Raw genomic sequence first — 22,718 nt, 5'->3', positions numbered from 1 at the left:
GAAGAAAAAAACAAAAAAATCACTCTAAAAAGAGATCTTTTTTACAGGATCTTTAGGGCAAAAACCTGCATATGCTTAAAATGACAAATGGCTGCCTTTTATGGAAATATACCAAGGACCCAACCCTGCTGTCCTGTATTCCTGCTGGTTTTGGGAAATGGGTCTATGGATTTAATACAGTCATGGTGTCATTTAATTGATGCTGAAACTTCCTCACTTTTTTTTTTTTGCACCTCATAGTTTGCAGAGCACAATGTCAGCAGAAAAGAAATCACAGTGAATGGTCACTCCATCCCTTTGCTGTAACTCTGGATCACGTGGGCAATCCAGCATGGTCCTTGCTTTGCTTTTGGGCCAAGCCATCCATCACCAGTTCTGGTGGTTGCTGCCAAGCAACAGAAAAAGGCTCTGCCCTAGCAAGGAAACCTAAGAGCTCCCATCAGCCATGGTCAATCCCCACTGCTTTGTGGGGGGTCAGCTGGCAAACACAGCTTCCTCAGCTGTGGACATGAGCAACACACAAAACCTCAGTGGTTCAGGGAAAGCTGAACAGTGGATCAGCCAAAGTGCCCAGCATGCAGATTCTGAGCATCCCGCTGCTCCCTAACAGCTGAGACACAATTGTCTCCTTTGTTCCCCTTTCCAAAACCCCACACTCCCCAGTTCTTCTCTCTGAGTACAAACTGGTTGCTCAGATGTAACCCACGGGAGGGGAATCAGCCCTATCTTACACCTACCTCTATTCTCTGATGCAGGTCCTGCACCAGCTTCAGAGTCACACTTAATCTACATTGATTTAAATGAAAGGAGAAAATCTGTCTGTTTTCATCATTCATCCCTTTTTCTAGCACATAAAAAGCAGCTTACCTTGCTAGAAATATGTTGAAATCCCAGATTTAAAAGCCCTAGGAACTTCCAAAAATGATCCCAGTGCTGGATTTGATTTGAAATGTGCAATAAAGAAAAGGACAAAAGCTCAGATCTTTCTTTGTAGTCTCTATACAACACTAAAATGCATGTTTTTGAAGACTCTGTTTGCATTAGCTTCATCTTAAGTTTTTGCTTTTTTTTGACAAGAAAGAGGTGTAGAAACTGTACAAAACCACAACCATCAGGGACAGTATCCTCATGCAAGGACTGTTTACAAACAGCATCCTCACTATTTTCCTTATTGAAGACGGCACAGAAAACGCAGTAGAAAATTGCACTGTCAATTGCACTTATTTCTACTTGCTTTGAAAGAACATATGAAAAACTCAGATTTTTACTGTAGACAGACTAAAAAAAAATCAAATCATTAATCTATTATCTCTCATCAAATTGCAAGAAAATTCAATTAGACCATTTCATCATAATTAATTCAAATATATATCGCTCAGAAATCCACTGCACCAGGATTTTTATACATACATACACGCACAGGTACAGAGGAGATCAGCATTAGTCAAAGGCACAGGTTCTGCAGACAGGAGCAGGTGCCTGGTCAGTGGCCAAAGCCTTCTGACAAGCCCTGCTGCCACTGCTAATATATAAAGAATTAATCTCCTTCATAAACGTCCTAAATTCATAGTGTAAAGTGCCTGATGGCAAGACCAAACCTTACCAACACATTGCCTGTTGTTAGCACGACCACACACAGATGTTCCAGGTTGGTTTCCTTTCCCTGGGTCTCAGTTCCATTCACTAAGGGCTGAGGGCTCTTTAGTATTTCTTGAAAAAAAGATCAGCTGCAGTATAGCAACACTGAAAAAAAAAAAAAAGAAAAAATTATAAACATTGCTAATATAGGCATTATATGCATGCTATGTACTTTGTCAACAAAGCTGCATTAAGAAAATTAATATTACTGCCCAGCTAAGAGCAGGGAGAATCATATGCCATCCCACACCCTCCTAACATTTCATCTGTCCTCATTTTATTCCAAAATTAGGTACTCCAGTTGGAAAGCAAAGCTCCAAGAAGCAGCACCCAGAGTTACCCCATGGCCTTCTGAGAAGGACATACCACCTGAAGCCGGGAAACCAGAGCCAAGATCTGGCAAACATGTAAGGGAAAAAGGGTTTTTCACCTAAATCCAAAATAAGGAGTTCCAGCAGTTTCTTGCTGGGTTATGGTTTTATGCCCACCCAGCGAGGACAGGCAGCTCAGCCCTCTGGCATGTGGGGATGTGACCATCCAAAAAAGCAAATCTAGCTGCGACCTCCTGCCATACCACCACAGGCACAGGGAACCAGCTGCCCCTGCCTCCAACTCCCTCCCCAGGGTCTCTCAGGATCATGTTTTGAAGCGAGTGACATGTTTTGGTGTTTTGCTAATTCTGCATTCTTTCCATTCTGCATTACTATGAGCAGTCACAAGCTGCTTTCAGGTTTTGTATTTCAACCTAGCACATAATTGAAGGCTTTACACATTAATGTTTAAGTACACCCAGGTCACCTCCGTTCAGCTGGGGAGAGGGAGGACTCCAGCCCCTTCTCTTCTTGGCATTAAAAGGGAGAAGTCACATGATGGGGGGCTGATTGCCTCTGCCCCTAGAAATACCCAGGGGCGTGTAGACATTTGAAAGGACAATTGTTCTCTTAATCTTTTCTGCTACCATTTCCCCTTACATGCCACAACAAATTCCAGTGAAAAAAGTACTCTCAAGCTCCCCTATCTCATAAACATGTCTTCAACCCTGTAAAGATTAAATTTGAAGAGGGTAAAGGCAGACAGGTCACCTACTCACCTTACAGCAGGGTCAAATCTCCACCTGGAGAAGCCCAGCTGTATCTCAATGTAGAACAACAACTGATGTGCCATTTGTTACCTTCTCAACTCCTGTAATGTATCTTTCTAAACAATGTCTGCAGACTGAGGCATATATTTGTGCAGGGCATCAGTAATATGTAAGTTATGTGCATGCATGTCAAGCTACATACATGTGCTAATTAACAAATACTGTTCTTAGACAGAAATAGGTATCTAAACATTTTTTTAAGTTTTAGTGCTTCCTGCCCCTGATATAAACCTATTCAAGCCAGGTCTACTTTTACATTATATTTTTGGCTGGTATTCAAACACCTCCACCATCAATATGGTCTCTTTGCCAGCCATATCTTGACTGCTTCATTTGTTACCTGCCTTTGGCTCTTACAAATAGGAGCAGGGTTTACAGAGACAGCAGGAGCCTTCACACAAAGCCCCCCAACATTCCTTGAGTGCTATAATACCATGAATTCACCAAACACGTCTGTAATCAATGTGTCTGCCATTCACTTGCAAAATAAATTGAGCTAAAGTTGTCCAAATAGCCTTAGGTTTGACATTTCTGAACTTTGGAGTTGCTCAATTTTTCAAAGCCAACATAAAAAAAAACTTGAAGGACAAGAATATTTGTCACCAAGGGGAGGTTTTTTGGGAAAAATCCCCAACATCTATGTTATTCTATGGCTATTTTCACATCTATTTCTACAACTCAAAGTAGGAGGAGTTGCAACAAACGTTTCACTGAAGCAAATCCTACTCAAGATCAATAAATTAACTTCCATAAGTTTTGGTCCAAGTTGATGTAGTTTGGAGTGGAATTTTTAAAAAATAAAAATGCCAGAGCCAATATACAGCTCTGAGCAGACAGAGGGCCTATCATATTCTTATATTATGCTTCTGTTGCCAGAGGGAACCTTTTATCATAACTGTGCTGGTGTTATTGCATTCATTAAAGAAGAAAAAAAGAGGGAAATTATATTTCTCAGCTGATGTTTCCATTCTGATGAGAGGTCCTGCACACCATGGGAGTTTGGAGTCAGGCTTGTGACTCCCTACTACCAACAACAAACACAGGTACCTAACTCATCCCAAAGGCAATACTTGAGTCCTGATCCTAACTGATGGAAATAATGAATATGTGATGTACTGGTAAATCTTGTCTGTGGTGCAGGAAATCCGCCTAAAATTTTTCAGGAGTCCCCATACAGTAAAATACCTTGGCAATAAATTATTTCAAGTCATAGAAACAAGACAAAGCAATGAAGATGCTGTAACTGAACAGTAGAGAAGAAATTAGTTTCAAAAAAACATTAATTTCATATAAATATATATACATAATGCACATAAAAAATACATATAAAATATATATTTGTATAAAATTGCATTACAGAGTATGCCAGGCGCACAGGTTTATGTGTAGAGTACAAATGCTACACAACTAAAAAAATATTGCACAGTGGTTTGTTGCTTTTAACAAGTTTGTTCTTAAAAACACAGTTCATAACCTTGAATATCCACATTTTGAACTAGAATGTTTATAGAAGGTTTTTTATATGGTAGTTTTCTCACTTATAAAACTATTTGTTTGTTTGACATATCTAAGAAAAAATATTTTCTTCAATTACAGTCAAGAATGGGTATTTTTTCACTAATTGGCAAGAGTTGTTAATCTGGAATATATTAATTTAATTGGTTTGGCAATTGTTTGTGAGTTTGCACTCTGACAGAAATATGTATTTTGCATAGCACTATGAATACAAAACCACTATCAAGTTGGCTGACAAAAGTATTCTCCCTGTTTTAAATTGCAGAATTTGCATTAAAGTAGGTAAGCCCGATAAAAACAAGCCATGAAGGGATAAAACTGCCTTGAAAAGGAAATATGGCATTCAATTAAGCAATTTCTTTGTCTCTAAAATACTCTAGTTAGACTCTTGTGTTGCTTGGCCAGATTGGGTTGCTGGGTGTGTACACCACAGTTTGACAACCAGAGAGGTACAGAAGGAAATGTCCTGATACTCACTATCACAGAAGTACTGGCAGGCCATATATCTTAAACAAACAAATAAATTTGTAGTGAAATCTAAACGAGGCTAATTCAGGGGGATTGAGATATCTGACAAAATAGTATCATATTGTCAATACAGGCCTTAACCCTTCTGTTGGGGTTTCCTGTTATGTTTGGGATATGAACTCCACTCCAGTGGGAGAGGGTGGAAACTTTCCACTCCTTTGTTAGCTCTGCCTTGGGCTTTGCAAATCATTGAGACAAGGCAGGTTTGCCATCGGTGACAGCCCACTACTTGTGAGTGAAGAAAACCCTCCCTTTCTCTGGTAATTAGCAAGGGGCACAACATCTCACCTGAGCCACCTGGGGCTTTGGGGGAGCTGCTCAGCACCCCCCTCAGTGTTCAGGGGACTGACAACCATGGGAGGTAGCACTGTACAGCCCAGTGACTCCTTCCCTGCTGCTGCCTACTCCAGCACAAGAATTTGCTATGCAGCTCTATTAACTACAAATTGAAGGCATCCACATATTCAGGATAGCTGCAACATTTTCCCCAGGAATGTAGGAGATATTTGACATTACCAACTTCAAAGAGGGGGAGAGGGAGAGAAGAAATTTAATTCTGCTTGTGTATGAGGTAATGTCAATTCCTTGCAGTCAGGAGACTGGGGCTTAATTGATATCATATGGCTAACAAATGTATTCCAAAACCAGCCTCATTTGATTGCTTTTTAATAACTAATAACTCTCAATGGGAGTCCAAAATATGTATGTATAAAAAAGCGTGCTGGAGCTGCCTTTGCTGTCTGCCAAGATCACTGTTACTGAAGCAGATTTGTACCTTTTGCAGTGCTGGAATAGATACCAGCAGTGGCTGGACACGTACACTCTGCCTGCCCCAGCCGGGAAGCGTCTGGAAGAGCTGCAGTGAGGTTGGAGGGTCCCTGCCAGCGGCAGTGGTTGTCCGTCCTCGCTGGGGTTTGTGTCGAGCCGTGGCTGGAGGGAGGATTGAATCAATCCAAGTGTTCTCCTGTGCCTGCTCCACGTGAGTGCACCTGCCCACGTTGATAAAACGACACCAGACAATAATTCTGTCATGAATCATTTTTCTCGTGGAGTTCATTGCCTTCCTGAGTTGTGGATCTCAAAGCAAGGAACCGTCCTCTGTGATGGGGCAGGACACTCATCAAGGGTTGGGCTCCTCAGTCCCCTTTGGTGGCCCCATGTCACCCTCCCTTGATGCTCAGAGCTTCCCTGCTCGCTCCCCAGCCACGGCCAGCAGGGCACTGGCTGTGCTGAGCAGAGGTACCAGCAGTGTCCCTTGGCTCAGCAACAGCACAGCTGCCTTTAAGTGGACTTGGTTTTATCTGTAATTTTTTGATTTTGATTTTTACTTTGTTGGGGTTTACGTTTGTTTGGTTTTTTTTTGTCCAGTGAAACAAATCTTGAAAAAATGCTGATCCTGTCTGTTTTTCATTCTGCCCCTGGTCAAAGACTCTTCTTGCTGTGGTTGCATCTGGGTTAGTGTCAAAAGGAATTCAGATGGCTTGTGTCTATAACCAGTCCTAAAACTGGGCAAACAATACTTGGGATAATTGGAATGTATTTGATTTTTATTGCTTAACAAGAGGATGCAGGAACAGGCTTAATTCAAATGAGTTTACAGGAAGGGTATCAAAGTGCATACACTGAAAGCAATTAATGAGGGACCTCTCCTGGGATTATTCGAAAGACTATTAGGAAGATAGCAAATTATGAAAAATCATGATGCAGGGCAGAAAGAGGAAAACAATAACCAGGCTGGATAATTAATGATAAAAACAAAATTATATTCTATTTGAGAAGAAAATAAACACATTGAAAGGGTCCAGGGGTGCTTCTGTAAATAGAGACTGATGACTGGAGTGCTACCACTGTTTCTGTGAAGCACAGACAATGTTTCCAAATCAGTAGAAAAATTGTGAGCTTTAAAATCATTCCTCAGAAAAGCAGAGGTGAAATGCTAAAAATTACTATTTTGTGCTGCAAAAGGGAAAAATAATACTGAAATGTCTGTTACCTTGCTATTCCCCCATTTCCAAACCAGCAGAGGTAACAGGCACATCAGAACATGTCTGTCCTTCTCCCTATTTCCTACAGAGAGAGAATGAGACCAATTTATAAATGTCATTCCTTCAAGCAATGTCAGGAAAGGTTGTGGACTGTTATGATTAAAAGAAGTCGTGACTTCGTTTTACACATATGCATGTTGATTTTACTTCACCTCTGTAAAGCTGCCATTGATTAGATTTTCATCAGGACTCACACTAAATTGCGTAATACTAACACATTTATGGGAAGATCTTTCCTTTGACTTTCCACTTTTCCTGTTTCTCCTTGTCCATCATTGCTCAAAATTATGATATTTTTCATGTTGGAGTATTAGGTAATCAAAAAGCACAGTTATTTTATAAACGTCCATTAAAAAACCAAAACAAAACCACCCAAACGACGGAAAGGAACACTTACTGTAATGGAATATTAGCATGTTATTCTGAAAATGGGTACTTTAGATTTCAACTGCAGTAAATACAATTCATCAAAGCTCACAGCTCTTAAAAACAAGAGTGGCATTATTCAAGTTAATGATGAAGCAACATGGCTGGCGATTGCAGCAGATGATTTTGGGCTGCTTCTAGGTAAGATCTGCTATACCTTTATACAGTATCAATAGACTTACAAAAACAACAAAAAAACCACCCAAACCGAAACCAAACCCAAATAAACCGATGTTGGTTTCCTGTTACAGGACTGGTGCTGCTGTAGGAAAGAAGGATAAGAAATGGGGTTGATCTTCAGGTTTCAGTCTTACTGAAGACTGCAGATGCTCAGCACTACGTGTGACTAGTTCCTTGTGCTGTTTAAAACACAGATCTCCCAGCCTCCTTTCTTCGATACAAGTGAGTTGTTTAACCTCTATCATTTTATTCTTTGTCTCTTGGGCATAATAATATTAGTAATAGGAGTAGTTTACAGCCTTGTGGGTACCTAAAGAGTCAATTATTAGGGTTTATTTAATTAGAGGCTGTGTCCTGCCCTCTTTGTTGTTACCTTTCATCCCAAATGGTGCAGCAGATCTTGGCAATTTTGTTTTTTATCCCTGTCCTTTCTCTGCACTTTCTTAACAACATCATTAATGCTGCAGACTCAGATCCTATCCTTGGAAAACTGAGGTAGTTTCTTAAACAGCTCCTTGCTCCAGCTTATGGAGCTGCTGCATTAGTTGTCACTGTGGGCAGGTAAAGCCACCTTTACCTTCAGTAAAAGCCATGCATGGCTCCAGGTGCCAATCATAGGGATCAAAGTCAGATCCATAGGGAGTTCTCTAGCCACAGCCCTCTCCCCAGTGAGACACAGTAAGTGTATGGATGTAGCAACATCACAATCACTTAATTCTTTCCATTTCACAACAAAACGATATAACAATTCTCGTGACTGAAAATGCAAAGGCACTCATAAAAAAGTCTGTTGAGTTTTATGCCTCATAAATGTAAACCGCAGTGCACTTTAAGTTTACTGTGAAAACATACCTCTTAAAATCTGAGTTTGTAGGACACAGAACAAATAGGATTTTAGAACAAAAGTCTGGTTTCTATTATCTTGAGAATTCTACTAATGTTAATTAATTATTCTTGTTTGCCTTTCTTTGTTTTCAAGTCTTTTCAAGCAATATATTTCTGAAGATCTGCTGTTTTACTGCTCTTCTTTGATGAATATTTTATCACATAGTAATCAAAATCTTGTAAGGCAATTGTACAGCTTACAATGGTTACACAATGAAACATAAAGCAAGTAGGAGAAGCAAAGGCAGAATGCAACATTATTAAACCTTTAAACGTTCAGAAAAGCTGGAGTGACACAATTTATGCTAAAGCAGGCAGCATGTTGCTATATTGCTCCTGCCTGCCACTTCCTTGGGTGGCGAGATTTGGCTGCTTGTGTTTGATCATATTGTTATTGACACTTTCAGAAACAAGGGCAAAGTGAGTGGTGGTGCCAGCAAGGCCCCAGCCCTGGCTGATTTGGAACACAGAGCTCTGGCTGTGCAGCCCCCAGCGTGTGCCTGTGCCTCTCTGAGGTGGGCCATTGGTCTTGATGGCACTGCAACCTTCTACCTGCCTTACAGTAGATTTTATTTATGTCTGTGATGAAGAGCTATTTGAAAACCCCATGGTGGGTTTCTGGTGTGAGTGTAAGGCCATTGCCCCTCAGTGGCTGTGCTGGGTGCTGTTCACCAGCTCAGTGCCCAGACACCCTCCCGTTGCCGGGGGAAAGCATTTTCAACAGACATGATTTATTTACAGGCTGACAAAATGTAGGCCTTAGGGTTGAATATTAATGCAATAACCCTAACTGTAATAAACCAGCTGCTTCTCAGAAGTGCTAATCTCCCACAGCTTTCAATGGCCCTAATTTTTTCCCCCCATATTCTTCACTGTTCTAAAAATCAGAGTGCTTTCATTTCCCTCTCTAAATAGACTTGTGTCAAGTAGCATTTGTTGTTACTATTTTACAATTTTCAGGATTGATTCCTGTGTTCTGCTAAAGTCAGAGGCTTGTAAACTGTTTGGGAGACTATGTTGAAATTTTTGTGTTTTGGGGTTTTTTAAAATATTCATAAGAACAGCACTATATGCAGCACTCCCCTGAACAGTACACAGGTACTACAGATGTGTTATCACCATTAAATGACACCCCCAGGGAAGCTTCAAACAGTTTAAATACAAGAACTCTTTCTGGTGGAGCATGCTGGCATGTTTCTATGGTGTGTGTTAAACAGATTTACTTTGACCATTGCTGACACTCGTCTTTTAAGTTACGAGGTGCAGATAAAGTGCTAGGAAAGGTTGTGCCCACCTTGACAGAAAATGTTCCTCTTCTCTTGGCACCACACTCTTTCCTTCAGCCCCAGTTCCCAGCTGTATATACTTACACCTGTGAGAGCTGATTGCCCTGTATTGATATACTTCCAAACAATGATCCTTGTACAGCAAAGCCCTTCCAGTCTTTCCTGTTCTCGTATGGTCTTGGGTTGCTGACTCAGTAGGAAGTAGAAGGCCTAGACCCAATGCCTGTGGAAAGATGGTCAAAAAAAGGTGAGCAGGACTGTTTCTTTCCCTGAGGAGATGACAGGGACGGTGGCATGAGGAATATTTTCCCAGTCTTGCTCCAAAACATGTTGCCCATCAGTCTCCAGGTGCTTGAGGACATATTTCTTGTACTGATGCTCTTTGAGCATGAGAAACTGCTAACAAACCACCAGGTTTTCAAATGCTCTGGATGATTTTCAGTGTTTCTACTGGTGCAAGTCTGTAGTCTCTCCGGTACCAAGGTAGAGGATCTGCCCAAAATTCAAGCACAATTCTAAGAGAAGTATTGACAGTTTTAGTTCAACTCACTGAGTGGCTGCTCCCTATTACAGACAGTACATAGCAGAACTTGGAGACCAACAGGAAGGAAATAAAAATCAGCCATGATATGCTAAGTTTTCCATTTGGGGTAGACACAAGCACAGGGAGATATATTCAGCTGCATAAATACTGTCAGAACAAGAAAGAATCAGGTGATTTTACCCATTATCACTGTATTAAAGTTAAGAATTCTTCATGGGGGAGCAAACAGATTTTAACAGCTTTAAAGATTTACTACTGATTTTAAAAAAAGTTGCACAGCATGTGCATAACCTATTAACTCTTTGCCACATGTTATCTTAGCATTCAATAGTTTAATAGGGTTCACATATAAATTAGACATAGGAAAATAAGAACATGAGATGGCCCTAATGAGGTAGGTAGGTTTAAAAAGATGTAAACATTCAGATTTCCTTGGAGCACAAGCCACTGCCAAAGATCCAACAATGCACAAAACGGAGCATTGCTCTGCCTGGGTAATACCCAGTTACTGAAGAGACTCATATTACATTTTACTGTGTCTTCTTACATTTACATCTGAGAAAAAAAAAAGTATTTCCTATCCTTGAAGTGAACACAAGAATTTTTGGCTGTATACTCACATAAAAGTAGAATTGCACAATTTGCCTTGGGTTTCCTCCTGGCATCATTCTGCCCATGCCTGGCACCCCTAAGCTGCTTCCAGACAAGCATTTCTGATTCACTGGAGTGAGCTGATGGTGAAGCACAACACACTGAGCCTTGAAGCTGTGGTTAACACGAAAATCAACCTGAGCCCTGAAAATCAGAGGTGGGACTAAAAAAATCAAACCTTTTTTCTGATCTCCTTTGCAAATGTCCCTTGATACCTGCATGGCCACCAGCCCATCCAAAGATGTTGTGAGAAGGAAGCAGGGACAGAGAGCTGGAAGGAGCCTTTAACCCTGTTGCTCTGCAGACTCACCAGTCCATCTGACTGCAACCTCAGACAGGGCTCATCTCTCCATCTCTTGTCTCTCTGTCACCAAAGGCATCCACCCTGCCCTGAGCAAGACAGCGCTCAGGGAGGGGGAGGATTGGTGACTGCTGGCACACTCAAGGACAGCAGGCTGGTGGGACATGGGCAGGAGCCAGCTCAGTACTGTTCTGCCTTTGGCTGTAGCAAATGCTGTTGGAACACGCCTGGCCACCAAGTCCACCAATCAAGGAAGCACCAGGTAAGATGAAGGTGGGAAGGGGAGAGAGGAAAGGGAAAGTAATATCTATTTTTAGACATTAAAAGCAAATATGTCGTCAGAGAAAAATACTTGATTTGAGGTTTGCAAGCGAGCAATTATATTTTTAAAGCTGGCATGAAGCCTGCCCTTTGTCCCACAGGATCTAATCCAATGCCAGCTGAAATCACTTGCACTTGTACTTTCACATAAGTCAGTACTTTACATAAAAAACTCACAGCACAAAATTACCCAATAGAACTGTTTGTAATAACTACCTTTCTATAAAACGTTGAACAAATAAGCCTCCATATTTTTAGGAGCATTTAAAATGTTTACTATAAAATTTTATTATGTATTAAACTTAATTACCCAAATTAAATTCTCAGTTATTGTACCTGTGCATGCTGTTTTATTTTTCGCTTCAGTAATGCCACATAGTATAGCTATTCAATCTTATTTTGAAATTTTGACTGGATTTATTCAGGTATTTCAAGTTGGTGGTGAACTAATGGTAGAACCTGGTTAAGCTTTAGTATTACTGACAGGAACCACACAGGCTATATACTGCCAGTCACAGTTGGCAACACATCCTGGGACTTTTTTTGAAGAAAGGCTACAGTGATCAAATAAATGGGGCTGTCTACTAGGTTCTAATGTTGAATCAAAAGCAGATTTCCATTTTGGAGCCAAATCTTTCTCAAAACCAGGTTTTCAGAGATGAAAACATTACATCACTTTGGGGGCAAAGGGAAAGGATACAATAAGAAATTTTAAGGCAAATGAGCCTTATAGTTTGCCAAGCATGAGATTGCTGACAATTAATTTTATTTATGCATTTATGGAACATCTTTTACATTCTTATATCAAGAGAATATATCTCTTCCCCCCACACCCTGAGTCTCTACTGTATCAAACTACTGAAATAAGTTATATTCTTATTATTTCAATTTGAAATCTGAGTTCCCTGTTTCTCTAAATGTTGTAGCAGGCATGTATTTTCTGGAAATCTCACTGATGAGCTCTGCTAGCCATTCAAATGATACAAGCATAATTCACTGCAAATATATGCCTCTTTCAGAGACCACTTCATTTATTCTTTGCAGTAGCTGAAAAATCCAGGCATGAAATCATGTTTTCCAGCTATGCTTTTTGTCATATTTATGGTCTCTTTGGTAAAATCAAAGGAATGCACTTCTGTGTAATGGGGCATAGTTTGAATGGGGCACAGTAACCATCACACCATAAAATTTAGAGTTCGGCTGCTTGATTACAAAAGCATGTCCTCAATGCAGCCTTTGCACAATGCAGCTGTTTAAATCACTGGGAGTTTAAAATTGGAGTCACTTGAGAACTAAAATTGCATGTGATGGCAAAATGGAAGAAGATATTAAGTCTGGGCTGCCAATTTCAGAGCAATTTCTGGAAGTCTGAGAGCCTACCGATAAAATTATGGAATGTAGAACATGCAGCAGTCATTAAACTCCTTTTCTTTTGCTCGCATCGTGAGATTTTCTATCTGAACACTTCACAGTGGGCCTCCTTGAATTTAGAAACAGGTATCAACAAACAAGAACTGGGTAGTGATTTTTTTGAGGAATGGAGCCTTTAATTTCTGCTGGTTTTCTCCTGAGATGTCCTCTCTATTACCACATGTTCATTTATTACTCCATTGGACACAATCTTGCAATTTCTACTTGGTTTAAAAACGTTCATGATGTGACAATCCCATGTAAATTTTCAAGTACATATCAACATGCTAATGCAATGATCACTCTCCATTTCCTCAAGGTAATGAGCCTCGGGAAGGCTCTTGGAAGACCTCACTGCAGCCTCCCAGTACTTAAAGGAAGCTGATGAAAAACAAGGAGAGAAACTTTTTACACATGTAGATAGCGATAGGACAAGGGGGAATGGTTTTATCTAAAAGAGGAGAGACTTAGATTAGATGTTAGAAAGAAATTCTTTACTGTGAGGGTAGTGGAGGCCCTGGTACAGGTTGCCCAGAGAAGCTGTGGATGCACTATCCTTGGAAGTGTTCAAGGCCAGGTTGGATGGGGCCCTGAGCAACCTGGTCTAGTGGGTGGCATCCATGGCTTAGATTTGACAGTGGAGCCATCTCCTATCTCATCACCCCTGGCGGGTGGACAGGGAGCTGGCCTCCCCCACTATGTTTCTCTCCTCTGGTAGCACAAGGCAGAAAGACCTGGTGAGGTAACATCTCATCATATGCTATTAGCTACAATAATTACATTGTTATAATAAACCACAGCAGCTTTTTTGCTTGTATTTTTCACTCTCCTCCACAGAAGCACCCAAATCACGTGAACTGTAATGGATGCCCAGGACAACGTGCTGTAACTCAATAAAACTCAATAAAAGCAGGTTTAATAGCACGCTTTTGCTGCTCTTCCTAATTACAAATGATAAATAGCCCTAAATCTTTTTTTTCTCAAGGTAATTCCCAGTTTTCCAGAAAACACATAAGACCAGACTTCTCTACCTAAATATTACACACTGAAAACACAACCATTTAGTTTTATCAGAAATACATAAGAAAAACGCTGTGATTACTGGGACAGAGCTAATGTCTAACAATTCTCTCTTCAGGGTAATATTTCAGAGTCCAGGTCTAATGCCAAAGCATCAGTTAACTTGCCATGCAGAGAGGCTTCTGCAGGGCAAAAGCCAGTGCAGAATCTGTCCTCCATTGTTCCTTGAAGTAATTGCCACAGGAGATGCAGTTTAAGAATTATCAGACAGCATGGCAAGTCTGCTGCTTCTGGTTTTCCTAATCCTCAGCCCTATTGCCAACAAAATGTCAGCAAATTCAATAGCTTCCAAAACCCTGTGGTAACTGTGTGGCACCTGCAACAGCACAGGGACGAGCATCCTCCTTCCTTAGGATCACAAAATTTAAATTGGAAATGAGTGGAAAGCTATTGCTGAACCAAAGCATCACAGGCAAAAAAAGGGTCCAACACCACCCTTTTCAGCTACTGAATGGTTGTAGATACTTTTTTTCCATGCTTGTAGCTATTGTTTCTCTCCTTTCTATTAAATCAGGGTATATACCACTTCAGACCATTTTCATTTCCACCTGCATGAAATTTACGTACATCTTGCACGGTCTGACATCACTTAATCTGAAAGATTAGAGTTAATTCTCTGTTTTACCTGATTAACTCCACTGAATTGATCACACTTATTTCTCTCTCCAGCTAAGATGCACACAGCTGCTCATCTAAAGCATACAAATTATCTCATAGCCTAGTTATGCTGCTGACACGAGGTCATGAAAAATGTGCCAACAAAACAGAATCCCCAGTGCTCCAGCAGACAACAACGAACCTCATATTTCACTATAACTTGGCAATTAAGTCAGAAGAAATACCTCGGGAGAGGAGCCATTCTCCAGGATTTCAAGCAGAACAAACCACTGCTGCTGAATTAGCTGAGACCCACTGCAGTGTGCAGGCAAAAGGCAAACTGTGCTGAAACTCTTCCTTCTTAACCCTTCTAATGGCATAAATTAGGATTTCTGTAAGTAAGGCACAGGGAATGCTGTGACCTGCTGCATGAGACTGTGCTGCCTTAGGAAAGCTCAGCACAAGTCTGCATCACTTCGTCCTGCAAACAGATGAGGTGCTGTCAGCCTGCCAGGCATGCCAGCCCATGGCTTGGCCAAGCTGAGAGCACCCCACAGCCAGCGAGGACAGGGCTGCCCTGGCCCCATATGTCTTCCTATGTGCCCACTGGTGGCTGATACCCCAGAGACACATGAGCCAACTAGGACCACCAGTCCTGTCCCACGTCCACCAGTCTCACCATCCTGACATCAAGACATCAATGACCTGAGGCAGTAAAAACTAGAGGCACACCAGCAGAGACCTGTTATGAGTCAATTAGTAAACACTGAGAAATTATTGTTGGTTAAACTTCTGCAAACTGCAGGAAGGAGCCTTTCCCTCTCTGCTTAGCACAGCCCAATGCATTACCATATATAGACTTCCACAGCACTGGTAGGGAATAATATATTTTTCTGACAGGTCACACAAAATTAATCAGAGCACACTACCTGCAGAAGACACTGCAATGGCCCAGGGAGAAGAGCAGAGCTCATTGGAAGTGACAGTGACCTCTTCACAGGGACACCAGGGACAGGCAGAGCAGGATGGCCGAGTTGGGTCAGAGGAGTGGGTGTAGGGACTCCACAGCTCCTCTCAAAGTAGACCTGTGTCCAGCTCATTCCAGGCTACTCCTTCGCTACTGAATAGCAGAGACTATTAGAAACAGGGAAGGGAGGCACAAATGCCTTTTCTTTGTGTGGCCAGAGCTGACTGAAAAAGACACAAAGAAATATACCCGAAAACCCCAGAGAGAATCAGGTCCTAAACCATTTAGGGGAGCCTGGGTAGATGTGAAGCATGGGCTATTAGTCAAGCACAGTTTCAGATTTCACCTGTTTCTGCACTGGAATAAGTCTGACATATTTTACGAATACAAAAATATCCCACAGTTGACTATCATCATTTAACCTCATTTTTCCTTCCTAGAGGAGTTTCCTTTGAAGTGCCTCTGCGTATTTCATTATTGTCTTGGGATCTGGAAAAGCTGTTGTTACTTGAAACCACCAGATCTGGAATCCATTAAAGATGAGACTGAGCCAGGGAGCACCGGCATGGTACTGAGCACTCAGCCACAACAATTTAACCCAACTGTGCAAGAAAACCTTGATTAATTATATCCTCAGTAATTATGCCTAAAACTATTTCTACTCTCTAAATGAGAGGTAACTAATTTGAGATAACTAACTTGAAATAGAAATAACTCATTTTTCACATGTACATGACCCATATCAACTGTATAAAATTACAATTTACTTTCTAAGAATGAAATCCACTCCTGTCCATCGTTCTCAGAAAATCTATACTTCCCATCAAAAAACATACCAGTGACATGATGCATTATTCATAGGATAATAATGTTTCCTCTCTTTCCAAGAGCAACACAATTTACAGGAAAATAACGGAGAATGTAAAGCACAATGCAAATCAAACACAATAGATAAAAGTTATCACCTAGCACTATCTTCCCATTCCGATTGAGAAATCAGGAGAGATGCTGCAGTCTGCACAGTAACAGCCCCCTAGTAAAGGGACACACTGACTCTGCACCATGTAACATGTACAGTAACTAAGAGTCACTCCTCTGCCATCAAAGCTGAACTATCTCTAACGGCATATTTTCAATAGGTGTTTTCACCTTGCCAATGTAAGCACAAGTCACTGTGAGCAGTTTTCTCCTCATGAGAAAACATTAACAGCCTTTACACATACACCTTCCACCAGAGACATTAAAGAAACCAAAACAAACACCCCACTCCCATCTTTCTAGCAATAATTGGAAATCATGCCCACTGCCTACAGGACCTATTTCTAAAATGCTCCCATGCTGTTAGCACAGTGTGAGGATTATCTTCAAATGCACTCCCAAAGGCTGCTCAGTAGATAGAGATTGTTACTTTGAGTATTTTTAACACTTCCTCAATTGTGCATTAGAAACCTGATCTTCTGCTTCCAGTTTTTCTGAAAAGAACTTGCAGCAATGCTAATTTCTTGCTGAGATGCGGGATTTGAAGCTTCTCTTTCAGCAAAGGAAATCAACCATCTGATGGAAAAGGAGAACGGACAGAGTTGGTGCCACCCGAGGAGCCCATCAAGCACCCTGCTGCTAGCACGTCCCACATGAAAGCAGCAACCCTCTGCTGCTGCACCACCCTGTGAAGTCCCAGCACTGGGCAGGGTCCAACCCACACAAACCCAACCACCTCCGGGCACTGGCCACACCAGAGTATCCCTTACCCCGTCACTACTGTGGGAGCTGAGCACATCACATTCCAGAGAAGACTTTCTTAGAACACAACTGTGCCAGGGAGCTCTGCTGAACTAAACTGCAAAAGCTCTCCAACATCTTATCCTCACTCCTCAATCTTCCCTGAACTGTTCAGTTTGGGGAAGCCCTTCAGAGAAAGATGAACTACTCCCCGTTTTTCACGTCTCCAGTTCATGCTCAGATACTGAAAATCTCAGCCTGGCCATCTCCATTATCCCCCATGTCCCTGCTGGCTGTGGCCTTGCTGTGTCCTCCCACCCCTCCCCACAGCTCTACCAGCCTGCAGCATTCACACATTTGCAGCACAGACTCAGCATGTGCATCACATCTGTGCTTCCAACATATTTCACAACCCTTTTTCAGGGAAGGCACTGCAGCAGACAGGATAACATCTCTCCAAATACACAACTATTTTCAACGAATTATTGTATCTTCTTTAACAGCCCTCACCAAAATTAATTGCAATCCTAACTGAAGAAATTCTCACGGTACTTACAATGAACTACTGCCATACAAGAGAAGTCTTCCCAAACTTCAAGCTTAGCCTCTGCAACTCAGCTATAAAAATCCAAACCAACAGCTGAATCCAACTGTCTTACACTTTCCCATAGGTACCAGCAACTCCTCCATCCCAGCCCAGCATCCTGCAAGCATCATGCCATGCCCCTGGCACAGGCACACAGATGTCCTGTGGGTGCAGCCACAGGGGCACAAGTGTCTGGGCCCTGGGAGGGCCCAGGGAGGGGGAGGGACAACACCCATTTTCCCCAGCCAAAGATGATCAATGGTACAATGAACGAGAGGAAGCATTTCAATGGAATTAAACAAAAAAAGGAGCTTTTAAAAATCCCCTGTATCTGTTTAAAATTACATTAGGAAAAAGGTATAATGAGTGCCCCTATTGACAGGAAAGGATATGTTCTCTTACTGTAAACTCTTGGCAGATTGGACACTCCAGTCTACAGGATAACAATCATACATTTATGATATCACTTCCCAATTACACACAAATTAATAATTCACTGCCACAGGGAAAACTGAGCCCAATCATACATCATTCTTACAGCAGCTAATTGGGCATGGAAGGGAGAGCTCTGGTGGTAAATGGTAAATAATGCATACAGTACATCAAATTTTGCATGTAGATAGACAAGTTAATTTGCTTCCCACTAACAAAAAAATTTTTAATAAGTAAACCATTTATCTCAGGACTAACATGCAAGATTGCCTTCACATATACGCCTACTGTTACATATGTCTATCGGACAGAAAACATTTAACAAGTAACATGTTTCAAGATCTGTGTGTGTGTACATGTGTACATATATATATGTGTATACAGACAAACAGAGAACCTTACAATTCAAATAAAATTAAATGTGAATTCACTGATATTAAAGTCTCAAAACTTGCAAGAATAACATATATATGTAAAGTTTTCTAAGAGACTGATATGGGATTGCCTCTGTATCTCAATCACATGCTATTTATTTGTAGGTTTTAGGAAAATTAAAAGCAATTCATTGGCAAAATCCTTTTTCATGTAAAAATGAAGTCACTCACTACTGGAAAGCTAGGGAGTGAAACCAGCTGCAGAGGGTTTTTTTTGTTTGTTTGTGTTTTGGGTTGTTTCTTTTTCTTTTCCTTTTTTTTTTTTTTTAAACAAAACATTCAGCTGTTCTTAGGGGCTTTTGAGTTTAAAACATGAAAGACATGAGTCTCTGCCTTTCTCCATCCCCATGGGCTAAAACCCCACGCACATCTAAGCAATTCTCATGCAATCTGTCCTTGCCAGTGCAGAGTGTTGCTCTCCCCATAGCAAAACCGCTCCTGAGCAATCATACACTCACAGCTCCAGAGAAGATATGGTAGGTACAGAGGAAATTCAGATTTCAGAGCTTGAAAACTGAACAAACTTACTCTATATGGAGTAAGTTACTTACTTTCTCTTTCTTAAGGTAGTTAGAAAAATTATGAAAATCACCTTGACATAACCCCAGTGACGTTACATAGGGATGTTGAGGTGTAAAGATCAAAACGCTCTCTACATTTTTCACACTTCTAATAACGCACTTAGATAATCAAAACTTTTCCACTCTTGCCTACAAGCAGAAGAGGGAAAGAAATCCTTTACATGTTTTCCTGGCTGACACTGAAGGAACTCATCAACCCACAGCGGGATGCAGTGAGATCCAAAACTGGGCTCTTTGTAGTTGAACAGAAAAGCCTTTAGCCAACTGGAAGTGACTTCTGATGGAAACTTCATGATTTTTCTTTTCCAACAGATTAATTGAAGGAAAAGTTTAACTTGATGTTTCATTCCAGTATCTACTGGCAACCAATAACCAGTGATAACTGCTATGCTTGCAATTCAGGACTGAAAGCTTTTCTCCTTCATGCAAATGGCATCACACATTTGGTATTGATAATGCCGAGAGATTTGGCAAGAATTCCATATTATCTAAGGATCCAAACTCATGATACTGATTATTTTTCAAATCTCATGTTTTCTAAGACAAACTGCAGTTCACATTCCCTCATATTCCCTTGCATGTTCGAACCCTTAGAAAATAGCTGGTTCATGTTTCAAAGGGTCTGACTTTCCAATAAAAAGGACTAGAATGTCCTCCTTCATATTTTATTTTTATCATACAAAATTCTCATGTAACTCATAGCCTCCAATTGATGAGGAATTATTGCAGACACCACAATATCAAATATCCTTTCTGAGCACTCCCCAACTCACTGTAAATCAGTACATCTGTAAAACAGAAATGTAGACTGTCCTGTACAAGAAAAGACAAAACCAAAACTGTCAACAAAGGTATTCCTTGCTTAACCCACCCCAGCAGGTGACTGCTCCCACTCAGCAGAGCTCATTTCAACTAGTCAGGTGGTGGGAGGGGGTGGTATCACTGCATCATCCTAATAAACAAAAATTATAGATCATGTCCACCCTCAATAAAGTAAAAAAAAAACAAACAAAAAAAAAAACCACACAAAAAAAAGCCAAACAAAAACACTCAAACCCCAAAACAAAACAAAACCTCACAGCAATAATTAACCTAAATATTTAAAAGAAAATAATTTTAGAGTGCTAATGGTAATACTCATGAAAACTGATGCAATACTTAAATGGAAATAAATTAACATTTTCATTCCACTAAACAAAATGAATACAAAACCCACACCCATAAAACCACAGAGATTACACTGGAAAGACAGCTTAAAACTAAAAGGGTTTAAATCATACCTTTTTTTATTAAAGTATGAATGCATTTATGCTGGAGAACAGTTTACATACATTATAAAGCAACAAGCATATTTTCAAGAGGTGTGGGCCCTCCTCAATATATCTCCATGCACAATGTACATGCTTTACCACTGGACTCACACAAACACTCTCACATACAAACACACAGATGCACAAAACACAGACACAGAGTTATCTGCCTGGATTAGCTTTCTTTTAAGGCTTCTGTAAGGTGCCCTAGTGCCCCTAACATTACCATAATTACAAACAAAGTTGTACAAAGGAGCAGAGTTACTTGCAAACTATTGATCTGCTCTCAGCCTTAAAAAATATCAAGTGAAACAAGTTTTTCCTTTTATTTGAGTTTTATTAAACATCTGCATTTAAGAAAGGCATGACTGCATATCTGCGAACAAGGAAAGATACGGGAATCTTAACATGAGGTTCTCAACCAGAACAGATGTTCAAACCTGGCTCCTAAGGGACCACTTCCTTTGATCTATACAGTAACACAGCCCTGGCTGTGTGATGAGACACTGCCAGTTCCATCCCAGCAGGGTCACTTGACCAGCAGTGTCCGGTAACATGGACTCGTGGCTCCCGTGCTTGTGGCACTTCAGACCTGAGGTTGATGAGAAGTCACAGTTCAAACACTGACAGACCCAAGTGTCCCTCAACTAATCCCAGTGGGCCCTCCTCCTGTGGAGCACATCAGGGGAGGAAAATGCACAAATAGCAGTGCTGACTTGCTGTACCCCCAGCCACTGGGGAGTATTTTTGCCCACCCCTTTTTGGTATCCTGCAGTACACAGTCTGAAACTGCAACTACTGGTGTTGGGTGAAAGATGTGGCAGTAGGTATATTAAGAAAATAGGTACAATGAATAAAATAAAGGATAGCATATGATATAATGTGTACATACAAGCATCTTTCATTTTTATCTGTGAAATGTGAATTAACTGCAGAATGCCAGGCCATTAGTCTAAAAGGCTATGTATGGCTGTCTTAGCCTACGTACGGTCAAAGGATTTTTGTGATGCATTGTGGAGAAAGATTCTTCGGGAACCATTACGGCTTTCCAGGTCTACTTGCTCTTGTGCATCAGCATCAGCCTGCAGCTAGGAATGCCAAAGAAGCAACTAATAAAGTTACCTGACCAGTCTTATAAGAAAAACAGGAATGACTGTACTTCATGGTATGCACCTGAACTACAGAGATGAGAAAGGGGCAGCGATGAGTGGGTGGAAGAGATGGGGGACAGACATTTTTTCTCACTTTTACAACAGCAGCAGATTTCAATGTAACATGATTACTTTAATGATGCGTAATCTGTAGGTACCAAATTGCTCTTTTGATTTAAAAAGCTGGTCAGACAAGTGTTTGGCAGTCCTTTCATTCCCCTGTTTCAATTGTTGCTTATTCTTCTATCAGCTCTCATTCCCTAAGCCGTTTCTGCCTCTGCTGAACCGTGAATGAGTCCAGTCAGCCATCGTCAGATTCAAATTCATGAGACACTTCCTCTGACGAGCTGTTCCTGTGGATCCGGCCATCACTTTTCATGCTGTGAAAAGTCTTCTTAAAGGCCTCCATCATGGCATGGGCCAGCTTCTTGGCCTCCAGCTTGCTCTCACACTCTACAGCATGGCAGTCCATCTGGTAGGACAAGTCATCGTTGATCTCCCGATAGACCCAAGCAAAGATGTTTGGGCTGATATTGTGGTCAGCAGTGCAGTAGGCTATACGTGCTACCTGAAAGGTATCCATGTGGACTGTCGCCTCACCTTTGAGGTCCAGATGGTGCAGCCAGACTTGGAAAGGGCGAATTTCCAGAAGGGCATTAGCTGGGTAAACATCCTCCCTGGTGAGAGTGTGCTTCTTCCATAATTCAATAACTGGTTTCTCTGTGCAGCCTGACAAAAATTGCATCCCTGTTGTGGAAACCTTACCCAAATATGTAACCTGCAAAGAAGAGCAAAGACAGGTGAAAACACAGATGGCAGATTCGGGTGTTACTTTCTGCCATCCCAGGGAACTTTTCTTTATCTGGAAAATAAAAACATCCCCCCTCCCCTTGAAAACTCCCCTGACTCCCCTTCACTTTCAGTAAAACAGTTTTCAAACTGTTCTTCAAATATTTTCTTTTCAGACGCTGAATTCACCATTCAAACACA

At 41.1% G+C, this 22,718-nt stretch overlaps 1 protein-coding gene across 4 annotated transcripts in view; it reads right to left on the bottom strand.

Moving 5' to 3' along the window:
• Positions 1-20,535: 20,535 nt before the first annotated feature.
• PID1 (phosphotyrosine interaction domain containing 1) overlaps positions 20,536-22,718 on the bottom strand; it is an 84,949-nt gene continuing 82,766 nt past the window's right edge. For all 4 annotated transcript variants that reach the window (XM_027650752.1, XM_027650755.1, XM_027650753.1 and 1 more), the window contains exon 3: positions 20,536-22,506. In XM_027650752.1, the coding sequence (XP_027506553.1) occupies positions 22,030-22,506 (477 nt within the window). In that variant the 3' untranslated portion in view covers positions 20,536-22,029. The remainder of the gene's footprint in view (positions 22,507-22,718) is intronic.

Source organism: Corapipo altera, unplaced genomic scaffold (genome assembly GCF_003945725.1).
Source record: "Corapipo altera isolate COAL_440 unplaced genomic scaffold, ASM394572v1 54, whole genome shotgun sequence".
Lineage (NCBI taxonomy): Eukaryota > Metazoa > Chordata > Aves > Passeriformes > Pipridae > Corapipo > Corapipo altera.
This window is presented reverse-complemented; position numbering and strand designations above follow the sequence as displayed.